The sequence below is a fragment of the Pezoporus flaviventris genome, unplaced genomic scaffold (assembly GCF_033815535.1).
Source record: "Pezoporus flaviventris isolate CSIRO_AGI_PZ_B2104156 unplaced genomic scaffold, CSIRO_AGI_Pfla_v1 ptg000026l, whole genome shotgun sequence".
NCBI classification, from domain to species: Eukaryota; Metazoa; Chordata; class Aves; order Psittaciformes; family Psittacidae; genus Pezoporus; species Pezoporus flaviventris.
The window spans coordinates 2,265,993-2,288,753 of NW_026892574.1; the positions used below are offsets into that span (position 1 = coordinate 2,265,993).

Below are 22,761 nucleotides of genomic sequence, written 5' to 3' on the forward strand. Positions count from 1 at the left end.
CCCCCTTCGCAGTGGGGACAGGTCAGCTCGCTGCTTTGGGTGCAGGGAGTCCTGGTTTCCTATCGGATTGGGAATGCTCTCTGAAATGAAGCACAGCTGATAGCCATCCTCATCCTCCTACCCCGCATCTTGCAGCCCCAGTTAAAAGCAGAAAATGGAGGCAAAGCTCCATCTGCCCCCACACTTCTCCCCATGGCAGCAGGGACTGCACATCCTCCCTGTGCGCAGCACCCACACGCACACGGCATCAGCTCCTCTGGGGACGCTGGCACTGGCTGCATGGCCCCCCTGGGTTTGGAGACAGCCGTCGGAGGGGACAGGGAGCCCCCGACACCCCCTGCGTCACTGCTCCCGAGCAGCAGTGTCCCAGCAGTGTGCTGCTGGACAGGGCTATTTTGGGAGGCATGGCTTTCCCGTGTTACCCACTTTAATTAAGCACGGTGTAATCCTTCTAACGCAGGTTCTGAAGGAGGAAGACGCAGGAGGTGGAGGTGCCGTGGCGGCATGCTTGCAGTCAGGACAATATACCATATACCATAACGTATCAGGCAGGGTCCTGCCCAACCCCTGCTGAAACCGCTCGCTTGTTCCCGCATCAGTCACGAGGAAGCCTCCAGCTGCCCCGCAGTGGGACCGGGGCTGGCCCCGGACATGCCAGCCCTGGGCTCGGCAGTGTCCCCATCCCAAGGCACGCAGGCGAGGCATTCCTGTGGGGAGGAGGATGGGATGGGGATTGGTGTGTGTGGGGCTGCCGGTGGGCTGGCCACATCCCCCGGGGCGGGCAGACCCCTATATCAGCCAGGCTCGCAGGGGCAGAGCCGGCACTGTGCGATCCTGACATTCCCCAGCCCCTTGCCCACCCTCTCCAGCCATGGATGACATTTATAAGGCAGCGGTAAGTACCTCCCTCTGGGATGTGATTCGAGGGGGGGGGAAGCTTTAAAGGGGTTTCAGGAATTTTGTAGTAGATCCCCTCAAACTGTGATGGAGTCCATTCAATGGAGAAAAGCAAATGAGAAATACTTTATGGGTGGCAGCTCTTAACCAACATCGTTATCCAGGGCTCAGGCTTTTCCCACTGGTGGCTCTGAAGGTTTCACGCTCCTCTTGCACGCGTGAAAGTCTCAACTGCGCTGCAAGGTTATTGACAATTACTCCCCTGGCTCCTCACTGCGGGAAGGGAGATGGCCTGCAGGTGAAGTTAGAAACCCCAACAAAACCTTGACGGTGTAAAAGGTGGCTGCTGGTTTTAGCCTGCACAAAGCAAAGCAGTGCTTCTCATGAAAGGGGAGTATTTATCTGCTTTAAACCTCACCCTCCTCTTTCTAGTGCTTTATAACTCTGCCATTGCTACGTTTCCCCCTTCCTTGGCTGAGTATTTAAAGACCCCTTTGGCTTTTTGAAGTTATTTCCAAATATCCTCCTCTTATTTGCTGGTGCTGCTGCTATCTGCCCTGCAGAAACCCAGAATGTGAGCTATGCTCCCAGGGAACGCAGAGCATCCTGATGGCTATTTTAACTTACACAGCTGCATGCTGCACTCGCTGTGTAAACCCAAACTATTTGATCTGTAATAAGAACACTGCATTGTTTCGTAATGTAGACAGACAGTGATACAGGCGTGGAATAAGGATGAAAATAGATTGTGGATTGCGGGGATTGCTACTGTGCCCCTTCCATAACTGCAGTTTAAAAAAGAGCTTTTGGGCAACTTTTTCTTCTTTTAATATATAGTTGGTAAGGTTTGATTTTATCCGGGGCTCAAAAGATATGTCATACAAGTCCTCCTTGAATTCAACGGCTTTTAGAGGGAAGATAGTGCTTGACACACTGCTGAAGGAAAAACCCACAATGCTCACACCTCTTCTGTCTTTTGGTCAGCACTGAACCTCGTGCAGTAGAACCCCTCTAGTGATCCTGATAGCGTGAAAAGGCTCAGGAAAGGCTGACCAGTAAAACAGTCTCCATACCAACACCTCCAAAAGGGAGAAAAATGTGGATTTGCTTTGATTTTACAGGTCACATCGCTGTAATTAAGCTTTGCAACTAAATGTATTCTCTGAGGCGCAAGGCACAGGTCCTTTCATTGCTTAGGGACCTCATGCCTGTAATTAGGGAGAAAGGCTGAAGTGCTCTGCCAGCTGGTGATGGCCACAGAGTCTCGCAGTCTGAGTGCAGAGCCCCATAAAGAGAGTTCCCTACAAGCGAGCTCCAGCCTCTCTCCACAAGTTTGCCCCACATGTGAAGGTCATCCCTACCCGAAGCCTGTGGGCTTTAGTGGAGCTGGACAACAGAGGAATTTAGCTGAGAAGTAACTGCAGCAAGAGACAACCACCCTAAGTTGCTACCCCAGATACCAAAACCTTACCCCAATCACAGGAAATGGGCCACACAAGATACCCGATGGACTTCCATGAGGATTTTGTTGCTGATTTAAAGGTGGGGGCACACTGATAAACGTGAGCCTTGAATCCTGGGCATTAACTGCCAGCACCTTTACAGAGGCAAAACAAGATCAAGGCAGGCACAGGTGAGACAAGCAGCTTTTTAATGGATGCATTCCCCAAAACATTCAAGAACTTAAATTTGCATCTGACTTCCAACTGGAACATGGGATGGAGAAGGGAGCTGATAAAAGCAAAATACAGCAGATCTGGTGTTACCATGGCTGCTGCAGTGCTGCGAGCTTAGTGCTTTGCCTTCCCATGCCGCAGCCAGAGAAACCTGTCCCTGCAGTGGGGACAGAAAAGGGGAATAAAGGTGCAAAGGGTACCTGTGTCCAGAAAAGGGGTACTAGGAACAGCTCAAGAGACATCTCTCTAACCAAAGTGTCATGCTATGGTTATAACGTATTTAATTTACATATAGCATAGCTACACATCTATCACTTGAGCAGTCCAGGAAGCTTCAAATGTGAGTATTTCTTCATTTGCTGCATGCTAATGGCATATATTAATATTGTATTTATGCCCAATCCCCTACGTGCGGCCAGAGAACCCAATGGATTTTCATCTTGCCCACTCATGCCTAGATAAGGGTGTGCAAACACAAAGCTATTCTGGGAACATTTTTAGGCTCTGTTAAGCGGCACTAAGAACAGTGCTAGGGACAAGTGTCCAGATAAAGGGCTGCAAGGATAAATGCCAAAGCCTGGGAACAATCAGGGAGCTCATCTTTATCTCCAGCACCTCTCGCACCCAGGCTTATAAATAGCGAATGCACCAAGTGAATCGTGCTACCCGAGCAGCAGGACAGCGGCCGAGGGCTCTGCCCAAACCATAGCTGTGAAGGGGCAGCAGCGACCTGCCTGCCTTGAGCAGCACCAGGGCCACAGTGGGCTTGGGCTCCCTCCTGCAGTATCAATCCTAACATCATCTTTAGTGCCTTCGGACTTGAAAGTCTTCACCTTGTGTGTGGGGAGTGGGTAAAGCTCTCTGCCTACTTCCCGCAGGCTCTGTCCCACTGAGGAAAAGCACTTTTCCTGCTCTTGCTGCAAGTGGGGAGGACTTCCAGATGGCTTTTGTAAAACTGTCGTTCTCTGGGGCAGAAGCATCAGCCTTCCCTTAAAGACATGGTGCCACAAGTTCGGGTTGTGGGGTTGAGGGATGGGCGATGTGGACTGCCTGCTCAGGGGTGACAGGAAGGAGACATCAGCCAGAGACAGAAATGCACTTAAAGAGACGTGACACAGAGCTGATGGATTCCTCTCATTGGTTATTGTAATTCATTAATGCTAACTAATAAGCTGCCATTGAGTGCCTGCACAGAATGATGTAGGGCCTGGTTTGGGAACAATCTGCCAGCCTGTTTCAGCTAATGCTCCACGGGCCATTTCTGCAGGGAGATACCCAAAACACGCTAAAGAGAGCGGAAGCTCCCTTCAGAGGCAGAAACCTTTGTCATAAACACCGACTTGGACAGAAATAGACCAGCTCTTGGTGCTCTGACAGTGCAGGGAGTTTCCTGAACCCTGGGCTGAAAAACAGCCACCAGGGACGGTCTCGTCCACCTCTTCCTCCCTGGGGACCTCCCTCGCACATCCCACATCTGACCTGGCCTCAGCCCATACACAAGGAGCCCTCAGCAGTGCGGCCATCCCACTGTGAAGCCTGCCAGCCACAAGAAGTTATCCTCAAAAGGCTGACAAACACTTTGCACAAGCAGGGGAGACCCTCTGGGAAAAGGCTGCTTCTGCTGCCCATCGGCTGCTGCCGCTCTAGAGACATGATGCTCGCTTCAAAGCAATTGGGAGTAGTTTTGTTTAAGGGGAAGAATCTCTTAGACTGCAGGAAGTTGTGGTGTCCTATAACCCATGGCCCATGATGGTGACGGCTGCGAGGCTTCGCTGACAAGGCTGATGAACAGATAATGTCATTTTAACAACTAGTGATGCTGATGAAGAGAAATGACTGCGTCTCTTCTCCTTACAGGTTGAGCAGCTGACAGAAGAGCAAAAAAATGGTAGGTGTACCTTTAACCTGACACCACAGCCCAAGGATGAGCTCCCTGGCCAGCAGCCCAGCCTGCCCCAGCAATTACACCCCAGTGCTTTGGTCAGACTGGCCAAAGGAATTGCCATCCACCAGCATTTCAAGCAAGGCTGTTCCTGTGCTTGTGCCTGGGTGTCTGCACCATGCGATGGCCAGGCAGCGCTGGGGTGCACAGGCAGGGGAGGCTGTGCCTGGGGTGCCCTGCCACCCACCTGCAGGGTTAGGATGTGGAGCAAGACCCCCCAACTTCTCCTCTTACTTCTCTCCCCAGAGTTCAAGGCTGCCTTTGACATCTTCGTGCTGGGTGCAGAGGATGGTTGCATCAGCACCAAGGAGCTGGGCAAGGTGATGCGGATGCTGGGGCAGAACCCAACCCCTGAAGAGCTGCAGGAGATGATAGATGAGGTGGATGAGGATGGTGAGAGCCTTGGCTTTCTTCTCTTGGGGTGCTTTCCCTAGCACCATCCCCATGCCTGCAGGCATGGGGGGCATGGTGTGGGTCAGGAGGGCTCAGCACCTGGGCAGTACTGACAGGATCTATGCTCAGGACAGCTGCAGCCTGTGGGGAGCAACATCATGTGCTGCGATTCTGAAGGCCACTGAACACCCACCACACTTCAGCATGGTTCCTTTAGGAAATTTGCAGGCAAAGAGGAGCTATGAAAATCATTATTCCTGTAACGATCAGGCTGCTTGGACTGACCTGGGAGGTACTGTGAAATGGCACAGACCCATTTAAAAACAAACGTAGCAACTGCCATTTCAGAAACGCCACAGGATTCTGTCCTAGGGGAAGTCTTTCACTGCTTGATTGCACACACAAACCCCTGTCAATGCTGATTAAATCAGTCTGCTGGTGATCACACCCAACAAAATCCACTGTGTGCAAGCGGGGCAGCAATACCATGCTAAAAACGGGACAGTAAAAGCACAGTTAAAAATCAGTGACATAGCTGGTTTCATTTCTTGCCTGAAAACAACGGTACCACACTGCATGAATACCTGCCTTCTGGAGCTGTTACTATTAACACCTGGATGAGATGGACAGGTACCTCCATAGCAGGAGTTTCCTTCCAGCAATGCTTTCAGTAGGCCTTTTGGCTCGTTTTGCCTTGGCAAAATGATTGCAAAAGGTAAAAATGCAGTGATGAAGTCAGTGCAGGGACTCACCCACTCCTGCATCCCGAAAGCTGCTTCTTGCTGCAGGGCTGCTCTCCGGAGTTTTGGTCCTTGGTTACTAAAGGGAAGCACAATCCCTCGCTTCGCCTTGCCTGTCCACCCACTGCAGCATGAGCTGACGGTGTTTATTCCGCCTACAGGCAGCGGCACTGTGGACTTCGATGAGTTCCTCGTTATGATGGTCCGGTGCATGAAAGATGACAGCAAAGGAAAAACTGAAGAGGAACTCTCAGACCTCTTCAGGATGTTTGATAAGTAAGAGCCATGAGCGCAGCGTGGCAGGGGTGTGGGAACAGTGCAGCTGTCCTGCACCCCCTCCCCAGGGTGCTGCTCTGCTCCTGAGCTCTCCTGTCCTCACGCAGAAATGCTGATGGCTACATTGACCTCGAGGAGCTGAAGATCATGCTGCAGGCAACGGGAGAGACCATCACTGAAGATGACATAGAAGAACTGATGAGAGATGGGGACAAAAACAACGACGGCAGGATTGACTATGATGGTATGACTCTTCCTTGCATGCAGTTGGGTCACAAGCCCTTGAGTGTTCCCCAGGCACCTCCCATGGTCTCGGGCATCTTCCTGGCCAGGCATGAGCCATGCAGGCAGCACACCTCACCACAGCCAGGGATGGGGGGGTTCTTAGGCTAGCAAAAGGGTAGCAAGGTCCTGGGGTTGCCATAACTATTCCCATGTTCCCAAACCTGCCTGCACTGAAGCAACGCTGCTTTCCACCAGGGACCTGCCCATCCCCTCCTGCCCCCTAACCACAAGCACTGTGGAGGGAGCCTCTCTTTGAAGGCAGTGCTGCTGGAAAGACCCCCAGACCATTTCTGGGCTGAGCTGGTGGTGGCCACATCTCACCCCGTGCGCTCACCTCTGGCATTTCGGTGGCTGCCTAGGGCCGTGCTGGGCCCCAGTGACATTTCCATCCGGAGTCACGAGGAGCCCTCGCCACGCTCAGAGGAGCGGTAGCCATCCCCCGCCGCCTCTCGCACATCGGGGAGATGGAAGAGGAGACAGGGCTGGGGAAACCTGCCAAGAGCGCGCCCGGCAGCCGCGAGGGCGCTTCGGTCCCCCTCACACCCGTGTCTCCGATGTCCTCCCTTGGCAGAGTTCCTGGAGTTTATGAAGGGAGTTGAATAAACCTGAGGCCAGATGGGCAGCCCGAATCTCCGGAACCCCTCCAGCTCTGCATCCCGCCTCCTTGGCGACGTCCCCTGGCTACCGGCATGAAGACTGAGCGCTGAGAAGGGTGGCCGCTGGGAAAATAAAGCGTGTTAACAGCGAGTGCCTCGGATGGTTGTTCCTTGGAGGCTTATGGAGCCTCCACCCCGGCTGCACGCTCACAGATCACGGGGCCTCACCGAGCCCTGCAGAGCAAGGGGACATCCATCCCAGGAGGCTGCCAGCCCGCTGGCAAAGCTGGGCCAACGGGGCCATGGGAGCTGTTGTGTTGCATCACCTCACCCCTGCCACGGTGAGCAGGCTCAGGATCCAGAACTGGTTCCTGCTGGTTTAACTGGAGCACCGGTGGCATTTGAGTGATGAAATGTGGATTAACAACCACTTAGCCCATCACTGAAATCCTCCCCGCGCTCCTGAGGGGACGCCCCTTCCTCCTCCCGCCGCCTTGCTTGCCACCCCGCGGGGCGTGCACAACGACACCCTGTTTTCTTTGGGAACACGAATAAAGGCCGTTCCTATGCCACACTGGGTGCACCCCTCCCATCCCACCCGGCAAACGGCAGCAGCCCCATGGCACTTCACGCTCCTCCGGCAGCCCCGGATGGGAGCCTCGCTGCAATAGCCAGAACACCCAATTTTCCCCCAGAAATCACGTTCATTTGGGCAAAAAGTGCCCCGAGTGCGGCACGACCCCACTTTGTGCCTCAGACCTCAGGCACGGGGAGACAGCGGCGCTGCGGAGAGGAGGACAAGCCGTGCTATCGCCCAGTGCCCCGGGCCGCCATCCTTTCTCATCCCAAGGAGGCGCGGCATTCCGGCGGCATTAGCAGCTCTCCGCGCACACAGCTGCCTCCTCCCCTGGAGTCACAGCCCCAGCACAGCTCACACATTGCACTCGTGTTGCTAAAATCAATCGTTTACCCAAGCAAGATAAACATTGGCAGGGCAAGGCGCTAGACTGCCGCGGTGCAAGCCCCGGCGATGGGGCCACGCCAGTGCCCCCGTGCCGGCTGCTCTGTCCTGCTGCCCGTGGCAGAACACCGCGAGCAGCTGCACTTGAGAGAACCGCAGCGACCCCGAAGGCAAACATCTGGGAGACCTGCTCAAAGGGATCCCGCCGAGGGTGCCAAGCCCCCGGTGCCACAGCTCTGCTGGCTCAGCAGAACTGCAGGTGCACCAGAAGCCAAGGGACGCGGGGATGCGTTTGATCAAACCACCTGTGACAGAAGCGCTCCCGAGGGTTTCTGTCTCCAGTGAACCCACAGCCTAGAGACCGAACCCAACCAGTTTGCACCTCCCCAGTTGGCTGCAGCGGTTATTTCCTACCAAGCCCTGCTGCTGAGGACACAGCTGAAGCGTTTTTAGCCCGGGCCTGGAAACCTCCATGGAGTTGCAGCCACCAGGCGGTGACACCAGGTCCACCCCGCAGCCACGGCCACCCAGCCCATGGGCAACCTCACATCTCGGCAGGCATCGCCAACAGCCCCATCACCCACCTCTGACCAGATCCAAACACCCGACAAGAACATCTCCAAGCTATCACCCACTGCTTACTGACAGGCTTTAGCTCACTGAAGAGCGAACAAGAGGAGACAAGGTTAACCCCCTCCCTTCAGTCAACCTGGCGGCTTGGGGGCAGTTTGGCCCCTAACTAGGGAAAAGGATGGCTGCAAAGAGCCACCCTGCCACGTGTGCCCCCTTGGTTCAATGGTACAGGGAGCAGCGAGCCACAGTCTTGCTGGCTACCCACTCCTTTCCGAAAGTAAAAGGGGGAAAGGGGTGGCTGGGAAGAGAACAAAGGTCTTGCAGCAGCTGAAACACGGCTGTGTAAGAGCAGACCCACTTGGGAGCATTTGGGTTTTCCCAGTCCTTACACCAGAGGCACCAGCAGATCAGCACGCTCTGTCTTAAGTCAGACAAACTGCCGCAGGACTGATTTACCCAAACGCACTGACGGTCCTCCACAAGTACGGCGGCAAATGCCGCAGGGCGCTGCGCTACGGGTGGGTTTCACTGTTGGCTAAAACACGGGAACAACTGTGTTAGGAACGTAACACAACATGACAGGCCAGTGAGGTGGCGAGGCAGCTGAATAGCCAGTAGCCAGAACAGGATCAGCTGAAGTCCCCAGAGAAGTTGAAGCAGTTAAAGCCTCCACAGAGAGCGTGGGTCTGGAGATGTGCAAATGGTAAATGAAACCCAGCAGGGGGAACCCGCGTATCGACGCAACTTCAACCAATTCTGCAGGTTCCCTTGCATGTGCAGTGACCTTGCGGTGCCTGAAGCCTTTGAGGAAGATGCCACGTGTCCATGTGCTCCACTGGGGAAAAGCGCACCTCAGGGAAACAATAATCCTTTTAAAGTCAGGCAAAAAAATACACCGTTTACTACACTTGAAAGCAGTGCCTAGACCCGTGTGCTCTGAACCCCCAGGCCGAGACAGGAGCTGTGCTGGCAAGTGGCAGCAGTACGTGCTACCAGACACAGAGTTTCCAGGCCATTTGATCTACCTGCATTTGCTGCCAGTGGATTTCACTCCTGCCCTGGTTTGCAGCTTTCTCAGTACATTCGAGACCTCTCTTCAGCCCTCCAAAACTGCTGGGTGCATTAAGTGACTGCAGGAAGGTCTGAGGACATTCTGTACACACCTCCCTGGTAAAACCTCTGCATCTCACCTACAGTTCTACGTGGGCCAGCAGGGGAGCAGCAGTATGCCGTGAGCCAAGGTACAGCGGATAAACATTTCAGAGCACCAAAACCCCTGTTGTGCGGGAACTCCGGCAACATCCTCACAAACCGGGCAAAGCAGAACTCGTGTTGTTTGCTGCTTCCTGCTTGAACACACTACCAAAGGTGGTAAAGGGGGACAGAGCACCACGTATCCAGCCCAGCCTGCCTGCAGTGAATACTCTGCCCCACCACAGCGTTTCACAGCGCTCTGATCTCCCTTCTCCAGGCGGTGCTCTCGGCTTTCAGCGCAATGGCTCACCTTTGCCAAAAGAGCTGATCCCGTATTTGGTTACACAACCTTTGCTCCTTTTTTTTTCAAATTGGAAAAAAGGAGCCAAACTGGAACCTGATACAGTCCTCTTAATTACAAATGGGAGAATCATCTGCACCAAGTACGACATACAGCAGCAGCACGCACGGAACATAGAACCTGACGCGCTGCAGTAGCTGAGCAGAGATGCTCTTAAGCTCACTGGCTTCCTACAGGATACCAAGGCCTTAGTAATGAGAATTATGAAGTTTTTAAACATCAAAGATGGCAGAGCACAGCATAATGGGAACAGTTTCAAACAGACCACAGCTGCCAGTCCCGTCTCCTGGGCTCTGTACGTAATCCTCCCAAAAAAGATCTTTGGCCTCACCTGACCAACAAAACTCAAATGATTTCACAAGGCAAGTGAAAGAGGATGAAGATGCACCAGGAGGCCATGTCAGTACAGATTCCCCTTGCAGCTTCCCATCTGAGCTGGGGCAACTTCTGCAAGAAGGAAGGAAGCTGTGGACTGAGCTGCCTCAGGGTTAGAAAATGCAATAGGTGATAACTGACGCCTGGGCAGTCCTGCGGGACCCCTGCGTGCGCAGGGAGCAGACAACAACAAACCTGACACCAAGCTGCTGTGGAAGCTCACAGAATTCCTGTCTCTTGCTACACAATGATGCCTGGATTAAGGTTACGTTCCTCTCCGCTGCATTTTGTCACGCAGCCGCTATTTTGGTCAGAAAGTCAGCAAGCCCATATTTGGGAAGCTGTCCCACTGAAGGGCAGCATGAAGGGCAGAGATGAAAAGGCTCCTCCTGAACGCGGGCCCAGGGGAGCTGCCTGGAGCCACAGGAAGCCCAAATCTTTCCCTCTGCTTCTCGTTAATGTGCCAACATCTCTTTCTCAGCCTGACCCTTGCCTCTCTCTTCCCCCAAACTACATCCTGTGGGTGAGCTACTGTCATAACACAAGACACCAAGGCGGTTTAGAGGTGAAATTTTACCTTTTAGATTAAAAAAAGTCTTAATGCTAGACTTAAAATGTGGAATTTAAACCAGGCTGGAGATCTGCAGACACACAGGGGAAGGTGTATCCTGACAGACACCAAGTCCTCTGTTCAGAGGCTTTTCCTTTCACTCTCCTTGTCACAACACGCATCTGCAGCGGACTGACCTTCACTGACACAGCTGGACCAGTCACGCTGCCTGCTCCAACACCAGCAGCAACCCAAAGGGTATCGCCCTGTGCTAGGTCTGTCAGCCCTAGTGAGGGCTGCTGAGCAGCTCTGAGCCAGCAGCTGGGGCTATGAGACACGCATGCTAACCTGAACCACAGCTACACATCACCTTTGTAGACAAACTCACCCAAGCCAGGCAGGCAGCGGCCACAGAGCTCGACACCTCCAATAGCCACACTCAGGTACCACTGAGGCCAGCAGGGTTTCAATGCTGTGCACGTCTCACATGTGAACACCACTTGCCACAGAACACTCTCCAAGGAGGATTAACACCATGAGCACCTTCTTGCCCATTGACCCTCTGGTGTACCCGAGTGCAGCAGGGACCAGACCAGCTTTGACTACTTAGCAGACTCTACCTGGTGGTATGAACCCTGCGACTGTAGCTCTCTCCAGCACAGAACCCCTCCCAGGCAGCATGCTGCTCTCACACAGCAATTCAATTCTTTCAACTGACAAACACCAACATCCACAACAGTCCAGGAGATGCAAACAGCACGAATCAGGCAGCTGAGGGCTGCAGATTGCTTGGTTCAGGGCTGGGCGGTATTTTTCATTAGTTAAAACCAACTCAAAAGTGGGAACTGGGAAAAGACTTTCGAAATCAAGCCATGAAGAACTCAAAGTATTTACCTTTTTTCAAAATAACGCTGCATTTTGGCAATTGGCTTAACTATTAAGAAATAAATACATTAACTGGATGTCTCAGTTGATTACGTCTTGCAGCCAGCAGGTGTTTTGCTGCTCTACTGCAGACAGAAGATAGCTGCACACATCCAGCCCTTGTGATTTGTGGATCGACACCACCGGGTGGACAAGCTTTGGAATTACAGTTTCAGGAACAGTTCGTTGCATTTTAACGGGCGGCTCATTTCGTGAATAAAAAAGCACCTTTTGAACCAGCTTTACTCACTGGGGGGGGTGGGGAGAGTGAAGCCTTCTCCTGACCTGCAGGAGGACAGCAGTAACAAAACCCTGTACCTCTCGGGCTTTTGAATGTCACTCCCCTTTCCCCATCAGTCAGCACATTTCAGATAGGTACTTTTTTTGTTACTGGAATGAAAGAAGTCCACTAAAATACAGTCTCTATGAAAAATACGCTTATTTCATAGAGTCCAAACCCCTTACACGTCCCTATGGTAGCTCCATTAACGCTTCAATACTTCCAAGTTATTTCAGAATACAACACACACAAATTCTAACACTAATTGCTATTTCTAACACCACAGCTAGCACTCACTACCCTCCCATTTTTCAAGGTATTCACAGCTGTAGCTACCCTACCTGGACAGTGTAACAGCAAACACACAACAGCCCCTGGAGATCTCACCTTGCTGTAGCACCACTAGGGACTATCATAAAAAACACAGTATGCAAGCTGAACATGCACACCAGTATCAAAAATAACATTACCTGTACTGAACACTATCACCCAAAAGTCCAGGCAACACTGGCTTCACTTTGTATGGAAATAAGTTGTTTCTTGTTTAAATTTTACAGCTTCACGTAATAAGCATTTCACAACTTGAAAACAGACTGAACTACCAAATGCTCATGACCTGTACCAACAGCCACAGTATAAGAGCTCTGAGGAGGAAGCATGTAGTTTACTTTCCCTGTTGGAGGCTGACAACACAAAACCTCTCTACAGCTCCAGCTGGCTTCATCTGACAGGGAACAAAACCACACACTGGTCACTACACATAGGCCTGATGCACAACTGGCATCTAAAATACAAATCAAAGAAGGCTTCTGGAGGGTTCTCCTCAAGTCTGGGAGGGAAAGACTTTGTTACATCCAATTTTATTTCTTATAAAAATGCTGTAACACGCATGCTTATAGGAAAACTGGCTGTCTTAAACCACGTCAGTCCTTTTTCTGTTGAGCAGCCTGCTTGGCATTGTTGGCCTGCATCTTCTTCAGCCCCTTTTTGTTGTGTTTCTTTGCAAATCTCATGTTCCTCAGGAACTTGGGATCAACCTACGAGGAAAAAACAAGCCATACTGTAAAAGGGACATAAGTAAAAACACTTTAATCTCCAGATTGTTCCAATTACTCCCAAATGCTGGCTGTGATTAATTCAGTTTTTTTGATTTATTACATCAACAAAATTCTTTTAGCTATCTGTAACCATGCTTTAACTGGCTATTTCCCTTCGTTTCCATAACCAAACTCACACAAAACCTCAGCAATAAGCACACAGAAATTACAAGTTGAGTAAAGCTGTAAACAAGCCAAGTTTCATTCCCATGACACAGTATGTTCTGGATCCGAAGTACCACAAACCAGCCTCGGCAGGTGAGCACACACACACGGAATGCCTGGGTGAAGACCAATGCCACTTCCTCAGGCATTTCCTTTTCACATTAAAGTAAAAAAAATGCCAGCACAGAACAGCAGCTGCCCAGTTTTCTTGTCAGCTAATGGCAAGCCAAAACCTCCAGCAGCCAGGACCCATTCTCAGAACTATCAACTGCTCTTGCATTGATAAACACTTGGCTATTTTTCTAGTGCGAGGTGTCCCTGCCCATGGCAGGGGCTGGAACGAGGTGATATTAAGGTCCTTTCCAACCCAAACCATTCTATATTCTATTTTACTGTGAATAGTTTTTTAACCAGCGCACTCAAGTACTGGGATTCTGTCATCTTAACTCATGCTCAGCGCAAGGAGACAGACCCAGAGACTGCAGCAGTGTCTGCAGGAGGGAGCCGCACCCTCCCCGAGCTATGCAGAAAACAAGCTTTTACATCACATCCAAAAAGCCAATAATCACAGAATAGTTAGGGTTGGAAAGGACCTTAAGATCATCCAGTGCCAACCCCCCTGCCATGGGCAGGGACACCTCACACTAAACCATCTCACCCAAGGCTCTGTCCAACCTGGCCTTGAACACTGCCAGGGATGGAGCATTCACAGCTTCCCTGGGCAACTCGTTCCAGTGCTTCATCACCCTTAAAGAATTTCCTCCTTATATCCAATCTAAACTTCCCCTGTTTTAAGTTTTAACCCATTACCCCTTGTCTTATCACCACAGTCCCTAATGAAGAGTCCCTCCCCAGCATCCCTATAGGCCCCCTTCAGATACTGGAAGGCTGCTATGAGGTCTCCACGCAGCCTTCTCTTCTCCAGGCTGAACAGCCCCAACTTTCTCAGCCTGTTTTCATATGAGAAGTGCCCTAGAAAGCAAACAGAATGACAACCCTCCCCAAATGTCCTGTCTTCACTTTCAAGTATGGAAGAAAATCCTGTTATATCACTTGTCTAATCTCAAAAAAAGCATAATGCTGCCATTTCCATATGTATGAGAGAAATGCCAATTCCTCTAATCTTCAGACTGAAATTCTCTGGATGAGTACAACAGTAAATAGTAAATACAGGATAATAATAGTGAAGTGTACAGGAAGGAGGAGAGGGAGCAGGACTAAAGAGGGAGAAGAGCTATCCAACTGACACAGGTTTGTTTCACATGAAGCAGCAGTCAGTGACACCCACCCGAGCAGGACAGAGACAAAACTGGCCAATAGGTAAGAAGCAGTATAACAGACACACAAGGGTGGATTTCACATGGGTCAGAAATATCACAGCTGCACGGAAGGTGAGCAAAAGACAAACCAGAAACCTGCAGTGGTTCTGGCCACCTGAAACACAAACCCCTGCCTGCAAAAAATACACCACTCAAAATAATACAAATACTGGACTTTTTTCCATGGTTAAGACTCAGTAAAGTAACAGCATGGGAATATCAACAGAAATGCTCACCCCTTTGAGAGATTCGTATCTATGGGATCTGGGTTTCTTGATGCCATTTCTGTGCCACTTACGGGCTATGAACAAAGACAAGAAAACAAGTTACCGGTGTTGCATTACCTCCCATTTAAGTCCAGATGACCCCACCAAAACGATGGTGAATAGAACGTTTTCTAACCCTTCCCATCCAAAGTAAATACAAATTAATAACACACCTCTGATCTCACCCCTCTGCATTTCTATGGGCTTCTAATCCAAGGACTTCAGGCTCCTCATCAACTAATAATATACCGGCAGCATCACCACAGGCACACTAAGGGGCCTCAGCTATCAAGCAGCTCAAGCACTTGTACTTGAGGCGCCACTGTGCACGCCCAAGCAGAACCTACTGTGTGTGGTGAACTCTCCTAACTTACAGCACCGATGGAAGTAAAGCCCAAACAAGAGCTCTTTTACCACTGTGGCCATCTTTGGATGCCACAGGATCACAGGCTCAGCGCCATTCGGCAACGTGCTTAGTTCAAACACATGAAGCCCAAACAAGCCACGCTTCTCTCGAAGGCCCCGCTCAGCCCCCCCCTTCTCCCCCCGAGAACCAAACACGTAAGGCAGAACACCGGCCTGCCGGCACCGAGCAGCGCCTTCAAACCCCCCAGCGGAGCGCGGCCCCCACCGCGTCCCCCCGGAGCCGCCAGGCCCCGCCTTACACTGGTTGTGCGTGGTGTGGTTCTTGGACTTGGCCATGGCTGCACCTGCCGGAGAGAGAAGCACGGCTCAGCCCGGCTCCCCCCATCCCCCATCCTCATTCCCCATCCTCATCCCCCATCCCCACAGCCTCCTCGCCCCCCCCCGCCGCTCCGGCCCCCTGCCCAGCACAGCCCGAGCCCGGCGGGCCCTGCCCGGGCTCTCCCTGCGGACCGGGGGCCGCGGATGGAGCCGGATGGAGCGGAGGGACACCCACCGCCGCTGCCGCCGAGCCGGAAGAGAACGGCTCACCGCGGGGGCTGCTGGGAACGGAACTGCGCGCCGGCTCCGGTGCGCAACAAGCGCCGCCACGGGGAGGTTCCGCCCGGAAGCCCCGCACCTCTCGGCTCCCCTTCCCGCACCGCCCGTTTGTGCCCGGCCCCTGCACCGGTACCGGCCCCGATGGCTGCGGCCTCCGCTCCCGCCCCGGCCACGCGAGTGGGGAAGGACCCGCAGCAGCACGGCTCCGCGGCCCCAGCGATGTGGCGGACCCCGGTCCTTCAGCGACATGGTTCCCCCACAACACGGTCCCGCACTCCCAGAGTTCCCCTATAACACGGTTCCTCGCCGACACAGTCCGTCCCCCCACCAAGGTTCCCCGCCATTACAGCACCGTGCGGGCCGGGCGGCCCCGGGACCCGACGGCACCACGGTGCTTGGTGACACTGCTGCATCGCTGGAAGCACGGGGCCCCAGCCCACGGGCAGCTGAACTCAGCCAGAACCCCCTGCACGCTCAGCTGTCCGTGCCACTGATGCGCAGACAGACCCCACAGCTCGTTAAAGCTGTACCGCAGGGATGCTTTATTCAGCGCTGAGGCGCATGGGGGATCGCTCCTCCAAAGGCATGCACACCTCAGCGTCGTCTCCCCTTTGCATTTATGCTCTGAAGTTATACATATGCATGAGGTTGCACAACACGCCTATACATATTCATGAGCTAAGAAGTCCTTTGTGCCTGCGCAGTGCACCCTAGTGGTCGTGGGTGAGGGTCTCAAGATGAAGTCAATGAGTCTTCCTCGAGCCTGACCTTTTCACCCCTAGTCGTTACACGTGCTCCCTGGAGGCTTGGTCATTGTCCAAAGTGCAGAGCCAGTTTCAGCCAACCTGGGTGTTGAAAGGACAGGAATCAAGTCACAGTCCGTACCTCTTAACAACAGCCATGTCCTTACACAAGGTTCTAGCATATACGGCGAGTACGGTAAGCATGACCGAGCAGTAACATCGTTAAGCAAGTGGCTTGATCTATCCCCTTGTACACTGCAAGTACGATAAGCATGAGCAAGTAGTAACACTTAAGCAAGCAGCTTGACCTATCGGTTAACCCTTCACATCGCCACCCTGGCACAGGGACGTGTTCAAGGCCAGGCTGGACGCGGTTTGGAGCAAGCTGCTCTAGTGGAAGGTGTCCCTGCCTGTGGCAGGGGCTGGAATGGGTGAGCTTTAAGGTCCCTTCAACCCACTGCAGCCTGTGATTCTATGAATCAGATCACACAGAGCGTATTTTCCTCACAGCAGATTCATTAAGCGCTCATTTGCATGGAACACAAGCCCTTGCAGAAAGGCTGTGAACAGCTCTGTTCATTTTCAAACCCTGACAACAAGTAGCTTTGGCTCCGCCACTTTTGGGACCCCCCAAACACGGTGCTCCTGGGCCCAGTGTACCGGCAGCTCCACAGGGTGATCCGTGCTGTGCCTGACCGTGCCTGGCCGCACTGGCCCACAAGGTGAAAGTCTCACTCCTGCAAAATATACAGACCCAAGACTTAGACAATTTAGTACCTGAAAGACAGTAAAATGGTCACCAAGATGGGCAAACAAAACTGTGTCTACCCACGGTGCAGCTGCTCTGCCAAGGTGCCCCCTGAACCAGAACACTAATGCGATTTTCCTTTGATGACAGCAAGGCCAGGCGCTGCTGGCACAGGCAGCCCACTCGGAGGGGACTGGATCCACCTGCTCATGGCCAAGGGCTGGAATTAAGTCTCGTGGTAGCTTCTGCTACCCCAGCCACAGGGAGCTTTGTGATACTGGCTGTCAGGGAGCCCCAGTGCTGGCTGTGGGGCTGCCAGTGGTGATGCCACAGGGAGGCATTTGTGGTTATGGACTGGGGCATCTGCCATGGGGAAGCGTGAAAAGAAACAGGGGAACCAAGAGCCAAGGTCGCCCAAGCTTGCTGGGTTGTACCTGTGTAGAGACTGCTGCATTTGGGTTGTACCTGCGTACAGAGTGCTGCATTTGGGTTGTATCTGTGTAGAGACTGCTGCATTTGGGTTGTACCTGTGTACAGAGTGCTGCATTTGGGTTGTACCTGTGTAGAGACTGCTGCATTTGGGTTGTATCTGTGTACAGACTGCCGCATTTGGGTTGTATCTGTGCACAGACTGCCGCATTTGGGTTGTATCTGTGTACAGACTGCCGCATTTGGGTTGTACCTGTGTACAGACTGCTGCATTTGGGTTGTACCTGTGCAGAGACTGCTGCATTTGGGTTGTATCTGTGCAGAGACTGCTGCATTTGGGTTGTATCTGTGTACAGACTGCTGCATTTGGGTTTTATCTGTGTACAGACTGCTGCATTTGGGTTGTACCTGTGCAGAGACTGCTGCATTTGGGTTGTATCTGTGTACAGACTGCTGCATTTGGGTTGTACCTGTGTACAGAGTGCCACATTTGGGTTGTACCTGTGTACAGACTGCTGCATTTGGGTTGTACCTGTGCAGAGACTGCTGCATTTGGGTTGTATCTGTGTACAGACTGCTGCATTTGGGTTGTACCTGTGTACAGACGGCCACATTTGGGTTGTATCTGTGTACAGACTGCTGCATTTGGGTTGTATCTGTGTACAGACTGCTGCATTTGGGTTGTATCTGTGTACAGACTGCTGCATTTGGGTTGTATCTGTGTACAGACTGCTGCATTTGGGTTGTACCTGTGTACAGACTGCTGCATTTGGGTTGTACCTGTGCAGAGACTGCTGCATTTGGGTTGTATCTGTGCAGAGACTGCTGCATTTGGGTTGTATCTGTGTACAGACTGCCGCATTTGGGTTGTACCTGTGTACAGACTGCTGCATTTGGGTTGTATCTGTGCACAGACTGCCGCATTTGGGTTGTATCTGTGTACAGACTGCCGCATTTGGGTTGTACCTGTGTACAGACTGCTGCATTTGGGTTGTACCTGTGCAGAGACTGCTGCATTTGGGTTGTATCTGTGCAGAGACTGCTGCATTTGGGTTGTATCTGTGTACAGACTGCTGCATTTGGGTTTTATCTGTGTACAGACTGCTGCATTTGGGTTGTACCTGTGCAGAGACTGCTGCATTTGGGTTGTATCTGTGTACAGACTGCAACATTTGGGTTGTATCTGTGTACAGACTGCTGCATTTGGGTTGTACCTGTGTACAGAGTGCCACATTTGGGTTGTACCTGTGTACAGACTGCTGCATTTGGGTTGTACCTGTGCAGAGACTGCTGCATTTGGGTTGTATCTGTGTACAGACTGCTGCATTTGGGTTGTACCTGTGTACAGACGGCCACATTTGGGTTGTATCTGTGTACAGACTGCTGCATTTGGGTTGTATCTGTGTACAGACTGCTGCATTTGGGTTGTACCTGTGTACAGACTGCTGCATTTGGGTTGTATCTTTGTACAGACTGCTGCATTCCAGTGCAGGATTGCTGTGCTTTCAGATGGGAACCTTTGAAAAATGAGCAAGAAAAAGGCCAGGCTTTTCCACATTGTGGTTGAATGGAAAAACAGTGCATCTTTTCATGGCACTGCCTTTCACAGGAGAGGCACAAGTGAATTGCCTAAAATAACGCACCCTGGAAAAAACAGCCCAGAGACCAAAGCCCCTGGACCAGGACATGGGAGAGAGAACTGGTCCTTTTGTCAGTGACTGATTGCTTCCAGAGCTACTCTGCCTCAAGTCTGGATAGCTGTGACCAAGCTCTCCCTATTAAAAAATGGGGAAAAGTCTTGAAAACTGTATTTGTCTTTTTTTTCTCTCTGGGCCACTGTTATTACCAAATAGTGTAAACATAGATGAAAATACCCATATTCTTCTGGCGTTGTGCAGCTGGAACATGAGGCTCTCCACAAAATCCTCCCTGAAACACAAAATTCTGACTATAAATTATGGGGTTTCTAAATTTTTTCCATTGTAGGGAGTTGTGGTCTTCAAATATTCAGGCATTTCCATGGCCAGCTAATTGCAGCCAGCACCAGAGAGAAAGCCTGGCTTTCCTGATAACCCAAAGAGCCAAGCTCAGTGGAAGATAAACCTGAATCTGAGAGGCAGGTTTGCCTCCACTGTGTTGCAGAAGGAAACAGACTGCCAGGTTCCCTTATCCATTAGGGTGTGAAAACTCCTGATCTTTTTCACTCCTTTCTGAGCCTTCCTTTGTAGGAAGAAGCAGAAAGGTTTATTTTATGGTTCCAGCTATGTTTTCCAAGTTCTTTCAGTATCTCACTGCAATTATTGCTGCTGGAGCTCCCTGGGAGCCATTCACAGCTGCTGCTGGGGCCTCATGAGACAAGCAGTCACACAGATGGGGATGAGGGAAGCTGTGCTTCATGCCCAGGTGATTTACAAGACCTGTAAGCCAAATCATTAAAATAAAACTGGAAATGCATTCACTTCATGGGACTGAGAGTAATGCATTTAGGATGGTTCATAAACCACTCCAAAACAATGCAGGCTATCAGGTAAAAAGGATGAGCCAAGGCAGGATCAAGACGCCCCTGTGCTCTGATGAGCAGCAGTGTCTCTAACTATGGTATGACTGAGAACGGCTGGGCAGTTCAAAACCTTCAATCATACTTGTAGTGATTACAAACTTAATTAGTGCATGTTAGCCCAAGTGTCCTCTGTTAAAGGAGCTGTGCTCATTAAATAGGATGGTAATTACTCCAGCTGCATAACAATTATGGAAAAATCATAGGTTAAAGTAGAAATCTCACAGTGCCTTTGACAGCCACGTTATCTCGATGTCCTCGCACCACACACATTTATGCCGATTGAGCTCTGCCAGGTTTGTCACGGTTTTCATGCTGACACCACATGTCAGCAGATTGCTCTCATCTTGCCTTCTCCCTCCCTGTAAGCTGACACTTGGACCTAGGGTAATGAATTTCCATAACTTCCCCCATTTAGTAATGCCAGTGACTCAGAGCAGCTTGGCGCCCAAGCCAAGCACTCCATGGGTATAAATCAGGAAAATATTACTAATTTCCAGGAAAACACTGCAATCCACCCCAAACGGGATATGGGCAGGATTTTGTTGACATCTTATGCAATATTTTGTTCTGACTGGATGTATATCTACAGGAACAACAGCTGCTTCGATTCACGGCTATACGAAAGAACATCTCCTTGTTCTGTGAGAAAACGGGGCTGCCCTAAGCTCTGCATGGTGCTTTGTGAAACAGGGCTGCTTCAGAGCTGTTGGCTATCCAGTGTGGTGCTGAGCTAGGCTGAGTTTTACAAGGAGGGCTTGAAGTGAGGTTGAGGTCAGTCATTTCCCAAGCCATTGGGACATTTCCTCCCCATTTCCCCAGGAAGAAGACAAGGAAAGGCCGTACTGACATAAGATGCTGGACACAGTGCGACAGCGTAGCTCTCCTGTGCCCTCGTACACAGGCAGCCTCTGCTATGTGGACCCTCCAGGCTGGACAAAATCAGGGATAACAGTTTCAGGTGTCGATTAGAAGGAGTCCAGCTGGCTTTGTTTGACATGGACTAAAAGCTGACCCCTCCTGGAGAGCGATCAGCAATGGGAAAGCACAGCGATGCTTTTGGCCGTCTTAGCTGGCTCCCAGGGAAGGTGTTGCTTCGAGGGCGCGTGCCACTCATCACCCTTCATGCTGTGCTCTCCACGGACACCACTGGAGTGGAGCTGCTGTGTGCAGGGCTGCACCTCCATCAGGGCCGTTCTGTGGGATATGGCCACCTTCATCGCTGTCCTTTCCCCCAGGGAGCAGAGGCTGAGCTCACTGGCACGTCCCCGAGAGGTCCCTGCACTGGTAGGATGTGGTGGCTTTGGGGCAGTTTTGGGGTTGTTCCCAGCTTATGGGCAAGCAGGACTTGGCTGTGCTGTTAAGGCCGATCTAGTGATGCTGGAAGTCCCCAAGGACAAATGGCCAATACGCCTCCAGAGAAGCCACATAGAGAAGCAGAGACATCAGCACATGGAGGCACTAGAGGGAGCCTGAGCATAACAGATCCCGCTCTTGGCTCAATGTCTGAGCACTGGTCCTACTGAGGGAGAAGGGACCAGGCAATAACAGCAGACACAGCACTTTCCCCTCTTGACCTGCTGGGGCTTTTTTTTTTCCCTGACAGCTGTTATACTCTTCTTAAAGACACGAAGAAACACTGCTTCACTTATAGAAAGTGCTGATCTGCCAGCAGCCAGACAGCTGGCTCTGTGCAACTGGTGCAGTCATCAGACTGGAGGGCTCAAGAAAGCAGGAGTTACTGCAAGGCAAAGGGGAGCAGAAGTGCTAACCCACAGCCACGGCTTTCCTACAAGGATGGGGAGCTGTTGTGACACAGCCCTGCAAGTGCCCCTGGGCTGACGGCAGGGACCTGGGAACAGTAACTGAGGCTTGTGTGCTCTGCTTGGTGTACTCAGCACATGAGGAGAGCTGGGCCACTGGAAGAGGCTGGAGAGAGGCAGGGCTTTTATTCCCCTCAGCAATGTTTTCATTGTGCTGGCTTTGGAGGAGGAACAGGGTCACTGCCTCAAGATCTAGTTGTCTGAATCTCCCGCTCCCATCACTGTCACCACAGCTCAGGGCAAACAGCAAGAGAGTCCCTGGGTTAGCTACAGATGAGCATCAGCAAATGATGGGGCAGGGACTAGGGAACAAACACTTTGCACTGGTGTTTAGCCACAGTGGGGGGACAGACGTGTTTGTTCCAAGTACACCTGCAAAGCATGCCTTCTTTTACAGTGTTTGCAGTGGGCCAGGGTTTCCTTCGGCACGATAATCAATCTTAGCCCAGCAGGAACCAGAGAAGCATCCAGAAGACAGGAGAGCAGGGACTGTGAACAAAAGCTCCATCGCTCCTGGCTGCCTTGGAGGCCTTCATTCCCCACAGAGACCATCCCAGACCCTCTGCACACGTGTTCCTGTAAGCAGCTTCCCACCATGAAGGCAGGCAGACAAAGCAGGCAGCAGCCT

General features: G+C 51.8%; 2 protein-coding genes across 3 annotated transcripts in view; one reads left to right on the plus strand and one right to left on the minus strand.

The window, feature by feature from the left end:
- The first annotated feature begins 766 nt into the window (after nucleotides 1-766).
- Nucleotides 767-6,941, plus strand: TNNC1 (troponin C1, slow skeletal and cardiac type). Its single transcript, XM_061458385.1, has 6 exons — nucleotides 767-895; nucleotides 4,431-4,461; nucleotides 4,762-4,908; nucleotides 5,810-5,924; nucleotides 6,032-6,168; nucleotides 6,781-6,941. Exons 1-6 carry the CDS (start codon nucleotides 872-874, stop codon nucleotides 6,810-6,812), a joined length of 486 nt encoding a protein of 161 aa, XP_061314369.1. The 5' UTR covers nucleotides 767-871; the 3' UTR covers nucleotides 6,813-6,941.
- Nucleotides 6,942-12,853: 5,912 nt separating this feature from the next.
- RPL29 (ribosomal protein L29) overlaps nucleotides 12,854-22,761 on the minus strand; it is a 46,313-nt gene continuing 36,405 nt past the window's right edge. The window contains exons 1-4 of one of the 2 annotated variants that reach the window (XM_061458388.1): nucleotides 15,784-15,789; nucleotides 15,536-15,580; nucleotides 14,841-14,905; nucleotides 12,854-13,060 (exon numbers count right to left, since the gene is read on the minus strand). In XM_061458388.1, coding sequence (XP_061314372.1) covers nucleotides 12,947-13,060; nucleotides 14,841-14,905; nucleotides 15,536-15,572 — 216 coding nt within the window. In that variant the 5' untranslated portion in view covers nucleotides 15,573-15,580; nucleotides 15,784-15,789 and the 3' untranslated portion in view covers nucleotides 12,854-12,946. Of the gene's footprint in view, nucleotides 13,061-14,840; nucleotides 14,906-15,535; nucleotides 15,581-15,783; nucleotides 15,790-22,761 lie in introns of those variants that run through there. The other variant, XM_061458387.1, reaches the window with a different exon arrangement.